This window comes from Mesocricetus auratus, unplaced genomic scaffold, assembly GCF_017639785.1.
Source record: "Mesocricetus auratus isolate SY011 unplaced genomic scaffold, BCM_Maur_2.0 Super-Scaffold_100009, whole genome shotgun sequence".
NCBI classification, from domain to species: Eukaryota; Metazoa; Chordata; class Mammalia; order Rodentia; family Cricetidae; genus Mesocricetus; species Mesocricetus auratus.
This window is the reverse complement of record NW_024429193.1, coordinates 73,971,121-73,990,360: the sequence shown is the minus strand read 5'-3', so window position 1 is coordinate 73,990,360 and position 19,240 is coordinate 73,971,121. Positions and strand designations below refer to the sequence as shown.

The 19,240-nt window shown below is 38.5% G+C and overlaps 1 protein-coding gene across 1 annotated transcript in view; it reads left to right on the top strand.

Moving 5' to 3' along the window:
• Pdgfc (platelet derived growth factor C) overlaps positions 1–13,019 on the top strand; it is a 147,782-nt gene extending 134,763 nt beyond the window's left edge. The window contains exons 4-6 of the mRNA XM_005076153.4: positions 5,806–6,013; positions 10,157–10,374; positions 11,440–13,019. Coding sequence (XP_005076210.1) covers positions 5,806–6,013; positions 10,157–10,374; positions 11,440–11,556 — 543 coding nt within the window. The 3' untranslated portion in view covers positions 11,557–13,019. The remainder of the gene's footprint in view (positions 1–5,805; positions 6,014–10,156; positions 10,375–11,439) is intronic.
• Positions 13,020–19,240: the final 6,221 nt, after the last annotated feature.

The following is a 19,240-nucleotide window of genomic DNA, read 5'->3' as shown; positions in this document are numbered from 1 at the left end:
TAAAAAGTGGAAAACAGCTGACTCATGCTCACCAGCCACCAGCTGTCTCATCCTGTCCATAGCGAGGTGTCTGCCTGCAGGGAGCCCTTCCCAGGAGTCAAAACTACAGGTTCCAACACTGTGATGCAGTTCCTTCTTTATCCTGACCTGCAAGCAAGTTAGGGGAAGAGGATTAGAGGGTAAAGATGTCTTGTTTTATAAATAAACCAGAGCCTGTGGCTAAAGTATCATGGGATAAGAAAATGGAGCCCCTTGCAATTGGTAATCTGCAGGAAGGTGGAGCACTTAGGAACCTGAGCAGCACATGGTTTAAGCCAATTTTGGCCAAACTTGTTATCCTATTTCATTAATAAATGAGAATAGGCAAAATCTTTCTACTTTGGGGGATATTTTGGAACTGTGAGGTTTATGACCTCTGAACAGTCATCACAGGCTTCCACATGGAAGTCACTACTTTTACTTGCTGGCTGAAGCCCACTGTTACTCTTTCGATCTTGAAGTCTGATGGAAACATATCAAGGTAAATTCAGTTGCAGTGCTCTGTTTATAAGACTCTCTCTAGAGTCTTGATGTGGCACAACTGGCTATCGTCCCTAGGATTTTTCACTTAAATATATAATCTCCATCACCCTCACAGTACTAAAAGTCTGTTCCTCCGTCGGAATGCAATCATTAGCTTTTCTTTGCTGGCCTAAAAATAATTTAAAAACACAACCCAGATAAGTTTTTGGATGGATTTAGATAAGAGCAAGGGGAAGGTAAGGGAAGCGTGTTGAAATGGATTGTTCCAGGGCATTCTTGTGTCTTTACCGAGTTGTTCCTGGCAGGAAGTCTTGTCTGCATGCCCTGTCTGCAGCTTATGCTCTTAACATCAAAGCCCTGTGCAATATATCAGCTTGACATTATATAAATGAGGCTGGAGACACCTCTGTGATGCCTGCCACAAAGACTTGACTCTTTAAATACTTTTCCTTTCTTTCGGCAATGAAGCTTCTCCGTGTTTCCTGGGCTGACTTTGAACTCCTGAATTCAGCCTCCTGAGAAGCAGGGAATAGAGGTGCATACCTGACTTTGAACTTTTTGGATTTGGTTGCTTTATTTTTAGCTATGATAATATAGCCCAGCATGCTTTCCTGTGTTAGGCATGAATGAATTGTAACCCTTATCAGCCTAAAATATGTTGTACACCGTTGACTGAGAACACTGTACCATAAATCGTAATCGACACGATAATTTCGCAGTTGCTATGCTACTCAAGATAAACATTTGTGTGTATCTGTCCAGACAGACCTCATTGTAGATACTGTGTTTCTAAAACAACACTCACCACGCAAACCCTAATGAAATGACAAGCTAGCAACTAACTGCTTATTGTGAACTTATGAGCAGTTCAGACTGTACTTTTCCAAACAGGGAGGCAGCTTTTCTAAAGAAGAGGCAATGATGATAACAAGTGCATAAAACACTTAGTGTAGCCACAATAAACACAGAGCACTAAAACACTGGCTATCAAATGTCACACTGGAGAAGCCGGTAAGGAGATTTACTTTCATGGCAGGCTCGCTGCCTGGCTCCAGGAACACTAGTTCACTCCATTTGCTAGTACTTTGTTTGACCTCATGGGTTGCCAGATACTTTTCAATAATAAAAATGAAAATATGTTTGTTTTGCAGCTACTCATTTCTATCATGTTCACTTTTTATGATCTGCGCCTACCAGCATTTGTGTAATACTTGTCGGGTCATTTACATTTTCACAGCAGCAAATCATCCAGTTGGCTCTCTTTGGGTGAGAGAATACTGCAGAATATTCCTCTTAGGATACATGAGCTTCACAAGGGCTAAACCTTCTACCCTCTTGTGCACAGTGCCCACCCTGTAGGCTTCCTGCAAATGTTTGCTAAGTGAGTTGATGGACAGACTATAGTAAGTTTGGTGACATGATTGTCCTGAAAGCCATGCTGTGGATCATTTGGGTGTTCATTTATTTGCTGATATTCCAGAATATGGCCATCCATTGGCCCACAATGGATGCCTATCTTTATATAGATAAAGGAAATAAAAGCATAGGGTAGAAAATCAAGTTGAAGGGTCCTTCTATAATTTTCAAGTTTAACAACTCAATCATGAATACTTAAAATATTTAAAAATATTTATTTATTGGGGGGTTGTGTATGCAGAAACACACTTGTAGAGGTCAAGGAATAATTTGGCAAGTTGGTTTTCTCTTTCCAGTATGTGAGACTTAGTTATCAAATTCAGATCATTAGACTGGCATGCAGGTGGCTTTCCCTGCTTGAGAGCCATTTGAGAGCCCTCCTGCTGATCCTTCACTACTGTTAAATATCAAACATATTGTTTGAATTTTCCTTGTGCTAAATATAGAAGTAAAAGTCTGAAAAATCTGGACTGAACAATGGTATTTTGCAATAGGAAAGAAATTAGATGGGATTCTTTTCTCTAACTTCTGTTTTCCATTGTCTACCCATTCTGAAAACCCCCATAAGCTACCCCGGGGAAACAGAACTCAGATTTTGCAGGCCTTCCTCTGTTGTTTCCAATGACTGCTGAACCCAGAGATAGTGCACTGTTAGTTTTCTGTGCTTTATCATTGCTAGGGAATCTTCTGTGGAGAGGTGCTTTTCATTTATTCAGCTTGAATTTAGCCCTCTGAAAGCTGAGGCATTTTGCAGACAAATCAGTCAACTTACATAGCAAGAGAGTTTACTTCCAACTTTCCTCATTTTTGAGATGCTTTGACATGGAGGCTTCCTTGAACCCAAGAAGCATCTATTTTGCTGGCCTGTTTTTGATGTTTTCTTTTGTATTGATATTATGGACTGTACTGAAACATTGATTTTAACTGTACCTTCTCTACTCAGATTCCAATAGACATGACAACAACAAAGTGAGTTGACAAACTGGTATGGCAATTAGCTTTATATAGCTTAAGTCAATGTTCACACTATATCCTCCATCTGAGTTTTTAATATATACATTTTGATGACTTTTCATACACAGATTATAAAATTTTGAGTTTTCGTATCATGAAATGTGTGCCATTCATTTCTGAAGAATCTGTTAATTTGCATTTCACACAAATATACACATTTTGCTTTATAACTTTAAATTTTAAATTTTTTTCATTAAACTTTTATTTTAGATATCTAATCAGTATAAACCAAAGTGGTTAAATGAAAAAGAAAACCTTTTCTAGGTCATTGATTTTATATCTATATCATAGTTGCTCATTATCATGTGCTTTCTACCAAAGAAATTTTGTGTTACCTGGGCAATGAGAAAACACAAGGTATTTGTGTATAAAATATCAGATTGAATTTCTACACTCAAAAGATTAGCAATATCTGGGGCCTGTGGTGACAGTTAAGTTTTGAAACACTTGCTTTGCATATATAAGTACCTGAGTTAATTTATCCAGATGTCTTAGAAAAACCCAAGTTTTGTGGTAAGTCCTATTAATTTCAGGGCTGGGGAAGCAGAAGCAATCCAATAATTGAAGCCCTGAACCAGTGAGCTCCAGGCCAATAAGAGACCCTGTCACGTGCAAACAAGGTAAACACACCTGAGGAAAGACATCAAACATTGACCTCTCACCTCTATATGCATCTCTATATGCATGTGTAAAAGCATTTGTGTGTGTGTGTGTGTGTGTGTGTGTGTACACAAAAATATTCAAGTATACACATAAAGATATCAATGTTGGCAACTGCATTGGTGATAGATATACCATGTGACATTATCTCCTGGTAGTTGTGGGAGGTTTCTGAACCCAAAAAGCCTGGTGTTCCTGGAATGGCTGCTCCTGCCCATGGAAGAGTGCAACTTGTTTTCAGTGTCTAGAACAGGCTCTGCGTTTCAAACAAAGGGCCCATAAAGTGCTTATAGAAAGGCTCTCAAATGTACACAATTGTTAGAGAATACAAACGTTAGGGAAGTTCAGGTTGCTGCAGATGCAGATGTTTGTATGGATGGAGTGGCTCTTTAAAAAGCTGTTACACATCTGTGTGCACTAATAGGACAGAGAAATGAGTGTGCGGGGAATGTGAGCAGCCCTTCTCGTGGGCAGAGTCTGGGAGGAGTGCAACATGTGTAGTTCTTAGGAATAGACTGGATTCTAGGAAACAACGTGAGCATATCTTTAATGGGCAGGAATTAGACAAAGGGGCTGACTGTGGGGCCTGGATACTGGGTAAGGAATTTGGATTTTATCCTTCAGAGGAGAAATCACTGGTCAGGGATATCTTATTTTTGGCGAGTTATGCCTTGTTTCAGCTACGTAGGGCAAAAGGAGTGTGAAGGAAGACCAGGACACCAGGCTCAGGGTTGATGTGCACAAGGACTGCACCAATAAGAAACAAGGTCGTTGAGGATGGTGCTTTGTTATAATAGATGTTACTGTTTTTGTTGGATCTCCCAAAGAAATCCATGGTTGTTACAGAAAAAAATTGAAAATAAGGAAAACAATGAAAGCCACCCATTCTCATTCCTTAATGTCATTATTAAATTTTATTTTGCTTTAATTAATTAATGTTGAAATTACCATTTATGGAGGATAGTTTAAGGATAATTTTTATTGCTTTTGTTAATACAAATTCTTGAAGGATCTCATTTTTATTAGCTTTCCGTAATTCTGTAGTTTGAACAAAAACAGATTAATCAAATATTGTATGCTTATATTTTTCACATGTTCATTATTTTAAATATCATTATAAATCAACATCAAACAAGCACAAATGTCTTATTAGATATTATCCTCCCACACTTATTTGGATAAGTGATGTCATTTATGTTGTAGAATACCCTGCATTTGTTCACACACTGATTTTGGCCTGATTTTCACTTCAGCTATGATAAAGCACATCTTATATTGAGTTAGCTCTAAAAATTGAACAAAAAGGTGAACCCTACTGCTTCTGATAAAAATATTCAAACTTCTCCACCTTTCCCGAAATTATCAACTTATTTTGTTTTCTGCTTTTCATTTATGATGCTCCAATGAATTCTCCTCTATGCGGGTATGTAAGCTTTCTAACAGTCGTCTAGATTGACAAGATATTTTCCTGGTGTTTATCTTTACCTTAATCATACATTTGTATTTTTAAAAACTAAAATCATAGAGGAAACGTTTCAATCTGACTGTTCATGGCATAGATGCTTTTAATTTTACAACTTCAGGTGAGCGGGTGGGAGACATTGTGCTTTCTGAATCAGAGAACTGAGGACTTTCATTAGTTATGTAAATGAGCAAAGCTGCTGTGCTCTTCCAAAGACGTAATATGTATTAGACCTATGGTTAGACCTCTAGATCAGTCATCTTTTTCCTCCTTGAGTTTTTAGACTCATAACCAATACCGGGCACTGGGCTCAAGGGGTGCCATGGACCAGCACGTAGTGTATGTACTTTTGATTGTCTAGTATGAATAAACAATATTCACATCAACCTTTGTTTGCAGGGATGGAAATAATGTCCCACTCCTTACAGACCATTCACAATTCATCTTCATAGAATTTTGTAAAGCAACTACTTTTTGCGTTTCTTTTCTTCTCCCTTTTTAATAGATAAAATACCAAAAATGAATCCTAGATTAGCATCAAATTTACAATCCTGTCTCAACCCTCTCCTGCATGATGGTATTTCAGCTACATACCATTCAATCCTGCTTCAAAATCACTGCTCCTGACTTGAACATGCTTTCCATGTTCTTCTGAGTATCTTGACATACACATGGAAAAGAAATGTATCACCACTTTTTAACAGCTAATGAGGGATTTATTTTACTTTCAGCAAGTCACTGAAACCACAAGTCCTTCAGTGTTGCCCCCTTCGGCTTTGTCACTTGACCTGCTCAATAATGCTGTGACCGCCTTCAGTACCTTGGAAGAGCTGATTCGGTACCTAGAGCCTGACCGATGGCAGATGGATTTGGACAGCCTGTACAAACCACCGTGGCAGGTTGTGGGCAAAGCGTTTCTTTATGGGAAAAAAAACAAAGGTAAGTTTCCTCTTCAGATTAGGACCTCATTCATTTAAGGGGGAGTTTAAATGCCTTAAATGGTGATGTGATTAAACAACCAATATGTTCTCATCAAAGACATGAGTGTGGCAAATGAGAGTATAAACAAGAGAGAAATCAAGAAACACTCTCCCGAAAATTCTAGTCTCTTCCTGTCTCAACAAACATCTTTTTGATGGCGCCTTCCATTCGGTTTTGTGAGAATCATTGCTAATAAGCCATTCTACATTTTGAAATTCAATAGAAAAATTACACATGAACAAAATCAGGTAAAAAGAAATAGTGATGTTTTATAGAAGTCATGTTTACTATGTATTCCCCCGGTTAAGGATACATACATTTTGTAAATTTAGGAAGTTGTGAAGCATAGGTGAAATTGTCATTGTTCAACTTGATGTGACAGAGGCTCCCAAAGCAGGATTCACAGCAAGAAAACAGCCAGCAGAAGAACGTAAAATGGGAAATTTTCTCTATGTAAATTCTCCTTTGAAGCCTTCACTTTGGATCAAATTGGTTTATCTTCTTTCAAGAGCAAAAGTTTTGATAATCGAACCCAATCTCCCATGCAAAACAAAAACAAAAAACCAAAACAAAACAAAACAACAAACCAGGGAAGGGGGCAGTGACAGACAAAGTTTCCTGTGAAGTTAGCTCGTTCTCACGGGAACACTGAACTGTGAGAGCTGATCAGACACAAATGACAGTGGAGAGAGGTAAGGGGAAAAGGAGGCTGTACCCAGAGAGCTGCAGGGTCTGTCAGAAGCATCTGCTCAGGATCCCCTCAGAGCCTGGGAAGACGGGAAAAATTTATGTGGAAGGAGCAGTGTTCAGTTCATTTGAGCCGTTCACCGTGGCAGATGGCATCAGTCTTTTTTCCAAACCCTGTAAGGAGAAACTTGATTCCTGCTTTTCCTTCACGCCCTTGCAGCCTTCCTGGTCACGAGCTTTCATCTCAGCAGGTCAAGTACGGACCTGCCCAGCCCTGGTGTTTCACTATGCTGACAGGCACGGTTTCCTTTGCAAAGTGTTTGAGCATGGCTATGTTCACGGACACGGGCAGCAGAATCCTGTCCACATGGCGAATGCTGTCACATGTGTATCAGATTTAACTGTGATGAATAAATTCCAAAGGCTCTTCTTCCCTTTTCTGCACTTAGCGATGGGAAGCCGAAGGGCTGTAAGCGTTGCGGGATATTACGTGAATTGTACTTTTCTTAGCAGCACAGATTAGATAATGAGGTGCGTCCATAAGGAGCAGGAGTGAAAGAATCGGTTTTCCACGCACGTGGAGTTTTGAGGGAAGAAGCGATTCTGGATTCTAGCCTAACATTTTTCCTCTGAGCCATTCCTTTAAGCCTGGTCCCCATGCCTGCTGTTCATAGAGCTGACCACAGGCTAGCTTACATACTGAGAAGAGTCTGGTGCTGATCTGGGTCCTTCACGTGTTCCTCTAACACATTCACTCCCAAACTCTTTGCAGATTGTTGCAAACATTAGCTTTCTAAGCATACAGTAAGCATGAGAAAAGTCATGTATACGATTAGGGCTTTATTTACTAAAATACAAGTGTGGGCCAAGCTCTCAAGACAAATCAGCTTCCCTGAAGGGGCCTCTCTACAAAGGAACAGGGAAATACTTTTAACAGGGTCTAATTAGACCTTGAAATAGATTTTTTCCCCCAGAATAAACATATCACAATGGTACATTCGTTTCAGAAAGACCACCCTCAGGTTGCATTACTGTAATATGATAGCCTAGGATTGGCTCTCTGAAAAGGAAGGAACAGCTAAGAAAGTAAGACGACATGCCCATATTTTTGTCAGTATTATCCTTTCTGGGAAAAGAGTATTTTTGGGTTATTTTCTTTATAGCCCTTCCTCTAACTCAGAGTTTTCATTCATATTGTGTGGCTAACAGGGAAAAGACAACTTAAATAAGGTATTTTCTAAGGCATGGTTAGCAGCACTTTGAAAGAGGTCTTTTGACTTGTGAGTCCAGAGTGATAAATGAGTGGGAGCAGAGTTGAAAGTGTGTTTAAATTTTCACATTGCAGCAGGTACAAGAGCACACTTGGGAAATCTACCCTAGCCTTTTATTGTGGGTAAGTAAACATTTTAAGCGGAGCATGTGCAGTCCCTTTCCTAACTTTGTGGAATGGTATGTTTAGAAAGCATGTGTGGTGGGTGAGGGGCCTTTAAAGGCTGACAGCTTCATTCACATTTTGAAGAAGATTTAGACAGACCATACAAATTGCAGCAGCGAGCTTTTCGCATTGTGCACTTTAATTTTTTTCCCCTCACAGTGCAGATATCATATTCTTTCCAGAGAAAAGGGCCAGACCAAATCACACATAGTCTTAAAATTAAAAGGTATCGTATCCATGTATGAATCATTCAGCAAGGTGGAATACAGTGACATCAGTGGCCTCATTAACATAACAATCTGATTAACTTTACTAGTGATGGACCATTCATCTTCACAGGGAATTCGAAGCAACTGACTCATTTGCTTTTTTTTTTTTTAACTTTGTTTCATGGGTTTATTTCCAGATGAAATTCTTAAACACTCAAAACTATGGTTTCTGATTGAATTAAAAAATACATTTTTAGGCCGGGCGGTGGTGGCACACGCCTTTAATCTCAGCACTTGGGAGGCAGAGGCAGGCGGATCTCTGTAAGTTCGAAGCCAGACTGGATGGACAGTCTCGTAAAACCAAAAAAAAAAAAAAAATACATTTTTAGCTTAGTAAATGCCCCTTACCATACACTTGACTGAGGCTTTTGGTCACTCCTACAGTTGAGCATTGTTTTAACTTAAATTAAATATTCATAATCTAATATATTCCTTAGAAGTTTTAAAAGCACCCCTCAACAAAGTGTATCAGTTTTTTAAAGTTAAGAAAACAGTGCTTTATTCTCATTTACCATTGTATGTATAAAAACCATAGCTGTGATTTTTCAGAATTGGAGTTTCACAATGATTTAAACTGTCTTAAATTCAAAAAGTATACTTTTATTTCTATTTTATAATATTTTCAGTGTTAGTTTAAAGATACTTAACTCAAATCTTTACATTTTCTATAACAATATATTTTAGATAGGTACTAAACAAACAAACAAAAAACAAATAAAACAAAACATACTCTGAATAAATAAAAGGGTCTAAAACATTTAAGTTGTATTACAAACTGGAATATTTCTAAGAAAACAATAGGCAATGTCATAAGACAGAAACTAACATGAAATTAGAATATGTATCCTATAATTATTTTTATGTATAAGTTCACAGTAAACATGGCATTGTTTTAATATAGCTTTCCCAGGGCATTATTCATATAGATGAAAACAGTTGTCCTTTGGAAATTTTCTCTAATAAAACGATAGTGCAGTTAAACAACTGCCTAGACAGAATAGAAGTCAGTGGCTATAAATTGGGCACTCCTGCATCTTTCAACAAGGGAACAACAGGAATCTGAAGGAAGCCAATTGTTCTACATTTCAGAGAACACCAATTCCTAATACATTAAAGATCAGCTTTCCATTACTTTTTCATTTCTTTCATTTTTTGTCCATTCATGTGTTTTCGAAAACCCATTTTTTTTCTTCATTCTCTTTATATTTTGTGTTCCCGAAAGCCACCAAGATTGTAGAAGTTCTGTGGAAGGGTTTCAGTAAGCTATTCTGCACTAATTGTAAGAGCCTGTACTCCTTTTTCAAATTACGTTGGCCTTTTAATCAAAGCATTCATACTCCTGCATGCTATTCTTCCCTGAAATGCTCTCTTTGTCTGTTTTTTGACTAAGGTTAAAAGGTGTAGTCCCTTTTCTCTATATAAAGTTTCCTATTTATAGTTCTCAACTTTGTCGTTGGCTCTCTTCTTCATATTGCACAATGCCACTGCTTCATTGGTCACTAAGTCATAATGAAGCTTTGTTTACTAAGAAACAGAAAGTCCAATTTCTGAGCTGCAGAGCCATACAGCCAAGTTAAAATGAGAAGGGATATTGTTAGTGCTATCATTCACGGAATAACCAGATCTCCTTTACAAAAAGAGCTTAAGGAGATAGAAGTGGGTTCAAAACATAAACATCATGGCCCCCTTGCTTTTCTTTATGCCCTGCAGTGATGAATCTGAACATTCTCAAAGAGGAGGTGAGACTCTACAGCTGCACGCCTCGGAACTTCTCGGTGTCCATACGGGAAGAGCTAAAGAGGACAGATACCATTTTCTGGCCAGGTTGTCTCCTGGTTAAGCGCTGTGGAGGGAATTGTGCCTGTTGCCTCCATAACTGCAATGAATGTCAGTGTGTCCCACGTAAAGTTACGAAAAAGTACCATGAGGTAAGTACATCATTTTCTTTGCAGTTCCTATGGGATATTTGGGTTCCTAAAAACAAAACACTGAATCTAAAATACATTGGTGTTTGGGAAGGACATCTTCCCATCACTGAAAATCTAAGCACCAGGTCTACAGAGTGTTGTAATTTTCACTTTTAAAATCAGGGCCTTTAAGACAGAGAAATTACAAATTTAGAAACTACATTGTCTAGTCCTGGATCATAGCTGACCAGTGAAGTTTTGATCTTTTGGGGTTTGTTTGTTTGTTTTTGATCTGTTGTTGTTGTCGTTGTTCTCTGTGATACTGGGTAAAGCTCAGGGTTTGTGTATGGCCCACTGCTGAACCAGAATCCCAGCCCCAATCATACAAGATTTTTATTTCTTATATCACGCACACAACATCTTTTCTGAGGGAAAAGAGAATGAGACTTTTCAACTATAATTTATTTTTAAACTATTAGAGGAGAATAGTTTAGAGACAAACTTACAAAACAATTAACTGTCTAAGTTTGAGCAATGAGATCTTTGATAATTGTTTTTTAAATGTGGTCCAGTGTTCAAACAGTTGTTGCCTCAGATAACATGCTCCACATTTTATGAATTCTTTGATATTTTACTTCATGAAAACATAATCTGAAATATTAGTAATCACTGCAGCGCAGAGCCTTGTGAACCATCATATTCAAAATCTTCATGAGTGAAGACAGGCTTAGTGCTATACACCTGCAGCCTCAGTTACTTGGAGACTGTGAAGTAAGACCACTTGAACCCAGAAGTCAAGGCTAACCTTGGCATCACAGAAAGACCTGTATTCTTGGAGCAGTGCACTTTGAAACATTTGCCATTTGCCATTAACACATTGTCTTTTATGAAATGACAGTATTAGATAAGTTGGGGGCTCGGGTGGAGGACTATGTATACATTTCTTTTGAGACACAAAAGCATGTAAGTCTATCTTGGGTTCCAAAGTTTTGTTTTATTATTTTGTTTTGATTGAAGTGTTACTTGTCCTTGATGCCAGACATGGAAAAATTGATTTTTAAAGGTGACATATTTATTCCCTTATAGGTCCTTCAGTTGAGACCAAAAATTGGAGTCAAGGGATTGCATAAGTCACTCACTGATGTGGCCCTGGAACACCATGAGGAATGTGACTGTGTGTGTAAAGGAAACACAGGAGGGTAACTACATCCTCCACAGCAGCACACATTCCCACTGGCATCCTGAGTCCCCCATTAGCATCCCACATCCCCACTAGCATTTGCCACAGGGCCATCAGATGCTGCCATCAACTGTGGTAAAGATCTTACTCATGGTCTCCATCAAAAAAATCTAAGTTGTTTGCTTCAACAGCCTTCCACAGCAGGATTTAATTGTGTTCCATAAGAAGAGGCACCAAGAGGAGTCAGGAGTTACACAGAAGTACTTTTTAAAAGACGGTCAAAGGATGGAAGAGGTCTTCAACCACAAAAAAACAAATGAAGTGTTTGTAGATCACTACCAAGCTTCAGAGTGACAGTATTTCTTCTCCACTGACAGCATGCTATCATGCTATTTAGTTGTCATGATATGGGCAAGTGATGTCAAAACAAGAAAATGGTTAAAACGCACAGTTGATTGTGAACAATGCAGAAAGAGTTGAATTTCCCCCTCATGCTTGCATATACAAGTCTAAATGGTGTATGCTCTACAAACTCAGCTTTTAGATAGCAGCCATGTTGCTATGAGTTAAATGTACTGATAGGAAAGACTGGATTTTCCACACTTAAACCTTCTCTGCCATTTGGAAGAAGAGAAGTACAGTCATGTTTGGAGGAAGCACACTCACACAGAGGAGTGGCCTTCCTTCTGAGGTGATGTATGTGTTTCATTGTGTACATTTTTATATTCTCCCTTTGACTATAACTGTTGGATTTTCTAATTCTGTTAAATGTCTCTATTTTTACCAAAGGTATTTAATATTCTTTTTTATGACAACCTAGATCAACTATTTTTAGCTTGATGAAATTTTTCTAAGCAGAATTGTTATAGCCAGAGTAACAAAGATCATACAAAATCTTGTTTCTCTGACAGGAACACATGTATTTCTTTCTTGTATGGTGCTAGAGTTTAGAGTCATCTGTATTTGAAAAGATGGAATGGGGAAGTCAATAGAATTGTTAGGTCACAGAGACATGTTGATAACAACTGGATTATTATCAATGCCCACTTCTATTCTTAGAGATACAAATAAAAGAGAACACATGTATACACTCACATGGAGACATTTATAGTCTAACATTTTCTGTGGGTAATAGGAGTGGAGCTCAGAGAAACAGAGAGACACCTTCCTGGAACAGAGCAATCACTTCCGGACACAGTGTTCTGTGCTATGATGCACTGTATGCACACATCCTATTTATTGTGATGCTAGGGTTTTGCTACCTTTAAACTCTGCTCCATACACTTGTATAAATACATGCATATTTTTATGTACAGAAGTATATCATTTAAGGAGTTCACTTATTTTGTACTCTTTGGCGATAGAAAAGAAAATCAGCATAATACATTGCTTGTAAAATGCTTAATACTGTGCCTAGGTTATGTGGTGACTATTTGAATTAAAATGTATTGAATCATCAAATAAAAGAATCTGGCTATTTTGGGAACAAGTGGAAACATTTGTGTGTGTGTGTGTGTGTGTGTGTACACGTGTGTGTGGGTTGCCATGTGCATGTATGTTAACATGTTAGTCTCTTGGATTCTAAGGAAATGAAGATTGCAATTTCCTATGCTACTATCATTTTGTTGTACAAAACAAAATATCTTTCAGGTAAGAATGCATGGAAGAGGAAGCATTTCAGTTGAGCCTCCCTGCCTTCCTCTTCTTCCTAATGCCTTTTTGCATAGATGTAATGATGTTATTCCCCCCCAGTGGTATTAGTAGCAATTCCAGATTATTTAAATTGCAAAGGACCTGACAGTTACATGTGCTTTCTGAAATGTTTAGCGATATGTTATATGATAAAATGAAGCTAGGGGCAGGTTTCATAAGCTGCTATTCCTGTCTTCATTTTCCATGGCAGCAACTTCCTGGAGTGAGTAGTAACTGGCCTATGAATTACCCAGGCTATTTCAAAGTAGAGTCCTTCCATTCCAGGCACAGATCTCTTGGGGTCTGATTTCTTTAGCACTTGGCCCTAGGCTTGATGGAAATACCACATGTCCAGATCCAGTATCTCTACTCTGAGTTTCCAAATAGCACCCATTGACTGTTCTCCCACTGCTGACTGACTTGTCCTGCCTCCTACCACATAAGAAACAATACACAAAACAAACATGCTCTTTATCTCATTTATTTAATTTTTTGCCCTTTTGTCTCAGCCCAGAAAGCACAAAGTAGCTGGCACTTTACAAGCCTTACTGGCAAAGCAAGAACTATGATGAATTATAATGAATTACCCACTTGATGTGTTTACCTTGGTATTTCTATCATTTCCTTGTATGTTTAAAAATGATCATATGAGTAGTAGTCCATTCCCCACCACCAGTGAATGAGGGGTCAGTGTGAAGCATAACTGCCTATGATTAATATTACTCTCAACACTGTGTTTACCAAAACCAACAGAAGCTAATATGTTCATAGTGTAGGTGACTGCAGTTTCTCATAAGTCCAAGAGGTGTCAACTTTATTGACCACAAATATTTTCGGTAAGTTATGTCCATGGCTCAGACTTCTGTCTCTGAGCAAAAGCCTATTTTGCATAGTGATGTTTATTTAAGAAAAAGAACAACACTTAGTTACTTGAGGCAGTATTGCTACCCACATTTTTCATTTCTGTATCTCACTGGTACTTTCCTCTGCTCATTGAATATTCCTTATATAAACCTTGGAAATGTGCCAAGGACAAAATAGTGAGTCTTGTCCACAGAAAAGCATACTGTCTGGATAGGTTTCCTCAGTGGTTCAGTTTCTTCTCCTATTTGAGATAGAGGCTGAGTGAACTCTTCAAAGTCCCCCTCCTTTTCTAATATAACGAGCCATGCTATTTCTGAGAGCCCCAGCCTTTGTTTTATTTTCCTGCTTCCCGTGATTTCAGCGGGTGTCATTGACTGCCTTCTCCTCTCTCTCATTTGTGTCTGCATCCCCATTTCTGTAGCTGCCTCGTCTCTGGCCCTGCCCTGTGGCTCATCCCATACAAGTCTGTCTCCATTGTCCCGGTCTATTGCCTTTGGCCTACTCCTCTCTGATCCATCTTCCACGCCACTAAGAGCACAGCCCTTCAACAAAGCTGATGATGTATGATGGGTAGAATTTCCCCAACAGAACTCCGCAAGAGTCTCTTTTAATCTTCACATGGCACACCAAATCTCTCCTAATCTTGCTGTTTACCGCTTTCTGTTCATTTTACACCGTCAAGCCAGACACAGCTGTAGCACATATTTGTGGTTTTCTAAAAGTGCCAGCCTTCGCTCACATGTGTGCTAATGTGTGCTGCATCCTCTTAGGAACACAGCTCCTACCCATACCCTTCCCAGTTGCTTCCTGCCAAGTATCCCGTCAAACACCACTAGTCGCTCAAGCTAGGTTCCCTTCTCTCCACTTACATAGATTCACAGAGACAGTCCAAGTAAAAGTATTGTTGCACTGAGTTATAATTACCATGTTTTGGTTTCTCATTCACATCCTACATTAAAGACTCTCAGCAGGAATCAAATTATTATTCTTTCACCAATGCCTGATGAGGAACCAAATCAAACTGGGAGTCAGTTAAAAATTGCATCAATAAATAGGTGAGGTGAGTATGCATGAGAGTAAATAATGTTAAGTGGGGCACAGACAGGGACACAGAAACCCTGGGGCTGTTAAATACTCTGGCCGTTAGCTGTGAGATGAAGGACACAAGAGACAGACACTGCAGCGTTTCAGCTCTCCACGGTTGAGGCTACTATTTTGTCAGTGAAGCTGCCAAAATAAATACAGCAGGGAGACTTTTGTCTGCTGCTTATGATGCAAGGTTATAAAATTACTTTTCTCTGGGCCCGGGAGATTGCTCAGTAAGTAAAGTTGATTGCTGCCAAGCCTGACTGACTACCTGAGTTCGAGTCCCATGACACACAAGGCGAAAGACAACCAACTCGTCTAAGTTGTCCTATGACTATCAGAAGTGCACCCTCTCTCTCTGTCTCTCTCTCTCTCCCTGTCTCTCTCTGTCTCTGTCTCTGTCTCTGTCTCTGTCTCTCACACACACACACACACACACACACACAGCAGTGGGGCAGACAAATAGATGTAATAAAAATATTTTTCTCTCTAACAATATTTTGAGATTTTATGGGGGTTTCAGGTTGATGATTGTTACCACAACCTTACCTCATCTATTTCTTTTCAAGTCAAGATTCATAACTCCTTCATGGACTATTCACATCTCAGATACTTAAGATAAACTGTTGTCAGAATAAAACAATCTTTAAACTCTGAACAAGAAAACATGTCCATGCTAATGACTTGTAATCTAATTGTTCATCTTTTTCAATTATTCTGTGTCATCAACCCCAAGACACCCAGTTCTAGCAAATACTTAGCTTCCCAAACATACTGATATTCCGCCAGATGCCTATGCTAAGCTCCATTCCCGCATTTACCTCTGTCACTCCCTGGGCAATTACTAAAATGTTGATTCATCTTTTAAGCACTGCCTGAGCAAGCATTTGTATCTACACCAGATCCAATTAGTTACATAACTCAGTACAAAAAAACCTTGCCTGGAACAAGTCTTTAAGAAATTTAAAAATGAGACATATCCCTTTCCTAGTAATTATGTTTTAAGGCTAATACTTTCATTATTTTTAAAATTATAGATGTAAGTCTAACTGGCTCATTTATAGAAATTAGTAAGATACTTTTAATATCCATAGGGGTGGGTGAAGCCAAGTTGACGATAAATCTTGAATATAGGAGTGCAAAATGAACAGATCCAGCTTCAGGATTTTAGAGCTTGTTGCAAAGTCACAGGAATGCTGTGACGTGGCTAATGGTGTTAGACCCTGATCATTGTGATAGAACTGAAAATCCAAATATAAACCCTTGCAGTTACAGTCAATTGATTTTTGACAGGAATACTAATCCAGTTAGGTAGCAAAAGAGTAGGTTAACTATTCTGGACCAAACAGATGCTCACATGCAAAAGAATGAGGATTCTGCTCTCACCAAACTCAAAACTCAATAAGACACACCTTTCATATTAAAGGTGATGCCAATTCAAAGTAGATCCAACAAAGATGTTATGACATTGATTGATTCTAAGTTATGATTACAAAAGTGTAACATGAAAAATAAATAACAGGTAAACAGGGAAGTAAAAATTAGAAACCTTTGAGTTTTGTTTGACATGATAACTAAATGAAGTGATTCATACAGTGAAATAAAACATGTGTAATTATATGTAAAAGCAGGGTCTTATTTCAGAATGCATAAAGAACTCTGACAGTTTAATGATAAGACAACTCATTTGAAAATGAGAAAAGATTTTGAATGAACACTTCACCCAATAATATATAAATAATAAACAAACATGTAAAAAGACCGTCGGTGATTAGGAAAGTGAACATTAAATTCTGCATAAGATGCTTCACACTCAATGACACAGATAGGATTGAAAAAACAGTTATGTTCTGCAAAGGAATAAATAATTTGGAACCCCATTATAAAATACTATGACCATCTGAGGTGAAATATAGCTCAACAATTCATTCCTAGACAGAAACCCAAAAGAACCAATTGCCTAAAGAAGAAAGTACATAGAATATTTTTGAGAATATTCCAAAAGTAGAAAATATCCAATGCCCATCCAATAATAAGGAATAGAACTTGGTATGTTCCTACAATGGGGGGAGTATTAGCCTACAAGAAAGAATAATGACATAGGTAAATGCAACAGAGTGAATGGCCCTTGAAAACATGTTACGTTAAAGCCACCCTGAAAACATGCTACACAAATGATGTCATATCATGAGTCATTTATAGATAAACTTACAAAGCAATAAATTGATACATAGAGATAGTATATTAGTTTGCAAGGGAATGGAAAGAGGATCATTGGAAGTGGTTGCTAATGACAACAGATTATCTTCCTGAGTGGTGGAAGTATTCTGAAATAAGATAGCACTGATGATGCAAAGCTGAATATGGTGATTTTGGTATGTAAAATCTATCTCAGTGGAGCTGCATTCTACTGCTTTTACATATTTTATCAGTTACTTTGGTTATTTAAAAGTTCCATACTTGTATGTGATACATTTTTATTACTCTCTCTCCATCTTTTCTTATACTCCTCCCATTCCTGTCGACATCCACTCATTCACCCCAGTCTCTTTCCCAGGTTCATGAACTTTGCTTTTGTTTTGGGACCCATTTCCTTTAACTGAAGTAATGTGGGTTTTTTTTCCATTTGTTTGTTGTTTCTTTTTGTACATGCGGTATTAAGATGCAATGCTTCCTAGCAGCAAGGAATAAAGTAAGACAAAGATCACCTAAAGATGTATCTTCTAGTTCCCTGTACTTGGTATGCAGCCTAAAAAGCTGGAGGGTAGGACACCATCACTGGTCAGTACTTCCCCATCTGGCAACATTTCATACCCATATCTGTCTTTGCCAAGCCTATAAACTGGTGATAGTACACTTCCTGCTTTGTTCGTCACTGTCTTGTGTTAGTCAAAGCACAGACAGAGCCTTTGTGCAGTGTGCAAAGACTACAGTCACACTTACATGGGTCCATGTTCTCACTTTCACAGAAGCCTTTCCCACCAGCAGGTTATCCTTCTGTCACAAGCCCCAGCTACATATGTGATTCTAATCCTTACCCTGGAATCAAGTTCAGTTTAGTACAAGCAGCCTGAAGATACTTAAGTGAGAAGATACAGCCTTGGACTGGAAGTCACTGAAATGTCTGGGAGTATCTGCTACCCATCACTATGGCAGTCATCCTCCAAGGGATGGTCAGAGGTGTGTGGGCATATTTGCACTTTGGTTTTTGTGAATGAGGGCCTATGCATGCAAAACTCGTGTGTGTGTGTGTGTGTGTGTGTGTGTGTGTGTGTGTGTGTGTGTGTGTGTGTGTGGCATTAAAGGTTAAATATAGGGCTTAATTCTCCCTAGAGCTCTATCAACTAAGTTGGACTCAGGCTGCATTCTTTATTTTTTTCTCTAAGTATTCTGACCATTTCCCCCTTCTCTTTCTTTCTCTTCTCCATCCTTTTCCCCTCCTTTCCTTCTATCTTGTTTCTCTATGTGAGGTATTTTTCATAATCCCTAGTCCTTTAAGTAAACTCCTAATCATTAACTGGTGCATTAAATGACCCAGATCTTCGTTTACTCTGCTGGTGAAAGAGGGAGTTCCTACCTCTATTTTCACACTTTGAATATTTCTTTCCCAAAATGATCTACACTTTAAGGATTAGCTATACGTGCCAGGTGGTAGTGGCTCAAGCCTGCAATCCCAGTATTCAGGAGGCAGAAGATGTCAGATCACTGGGAACTAGAGGCCAGCGTGGTCTACAGAGTGAACTCCAGTATATCCAGGACTGTTACACAGAGAAACCCTGTCTATAAAAAAATAAAAAGCAAAGACAAAACAACAACAACAGGAGATTATCTAAAATCTACTTCATTGTTAATTCATTGGGGACAAGGGTTATGAGAGCAGATGGTTGAAAGAGGTACTTGGATGAAAAAATTCCACTCAGCTTTCTCAGAAAAGACGTTTTGCTGAGATTAACCCTGGCAAAAGCGTGTATCCATTCCTCATGAGAGAAAAAGAAGACAGATAAAATACGAGTCAGATCATATTCATAACTCATTGTGAAGATCTGCTGGTTACACTTTCATCTT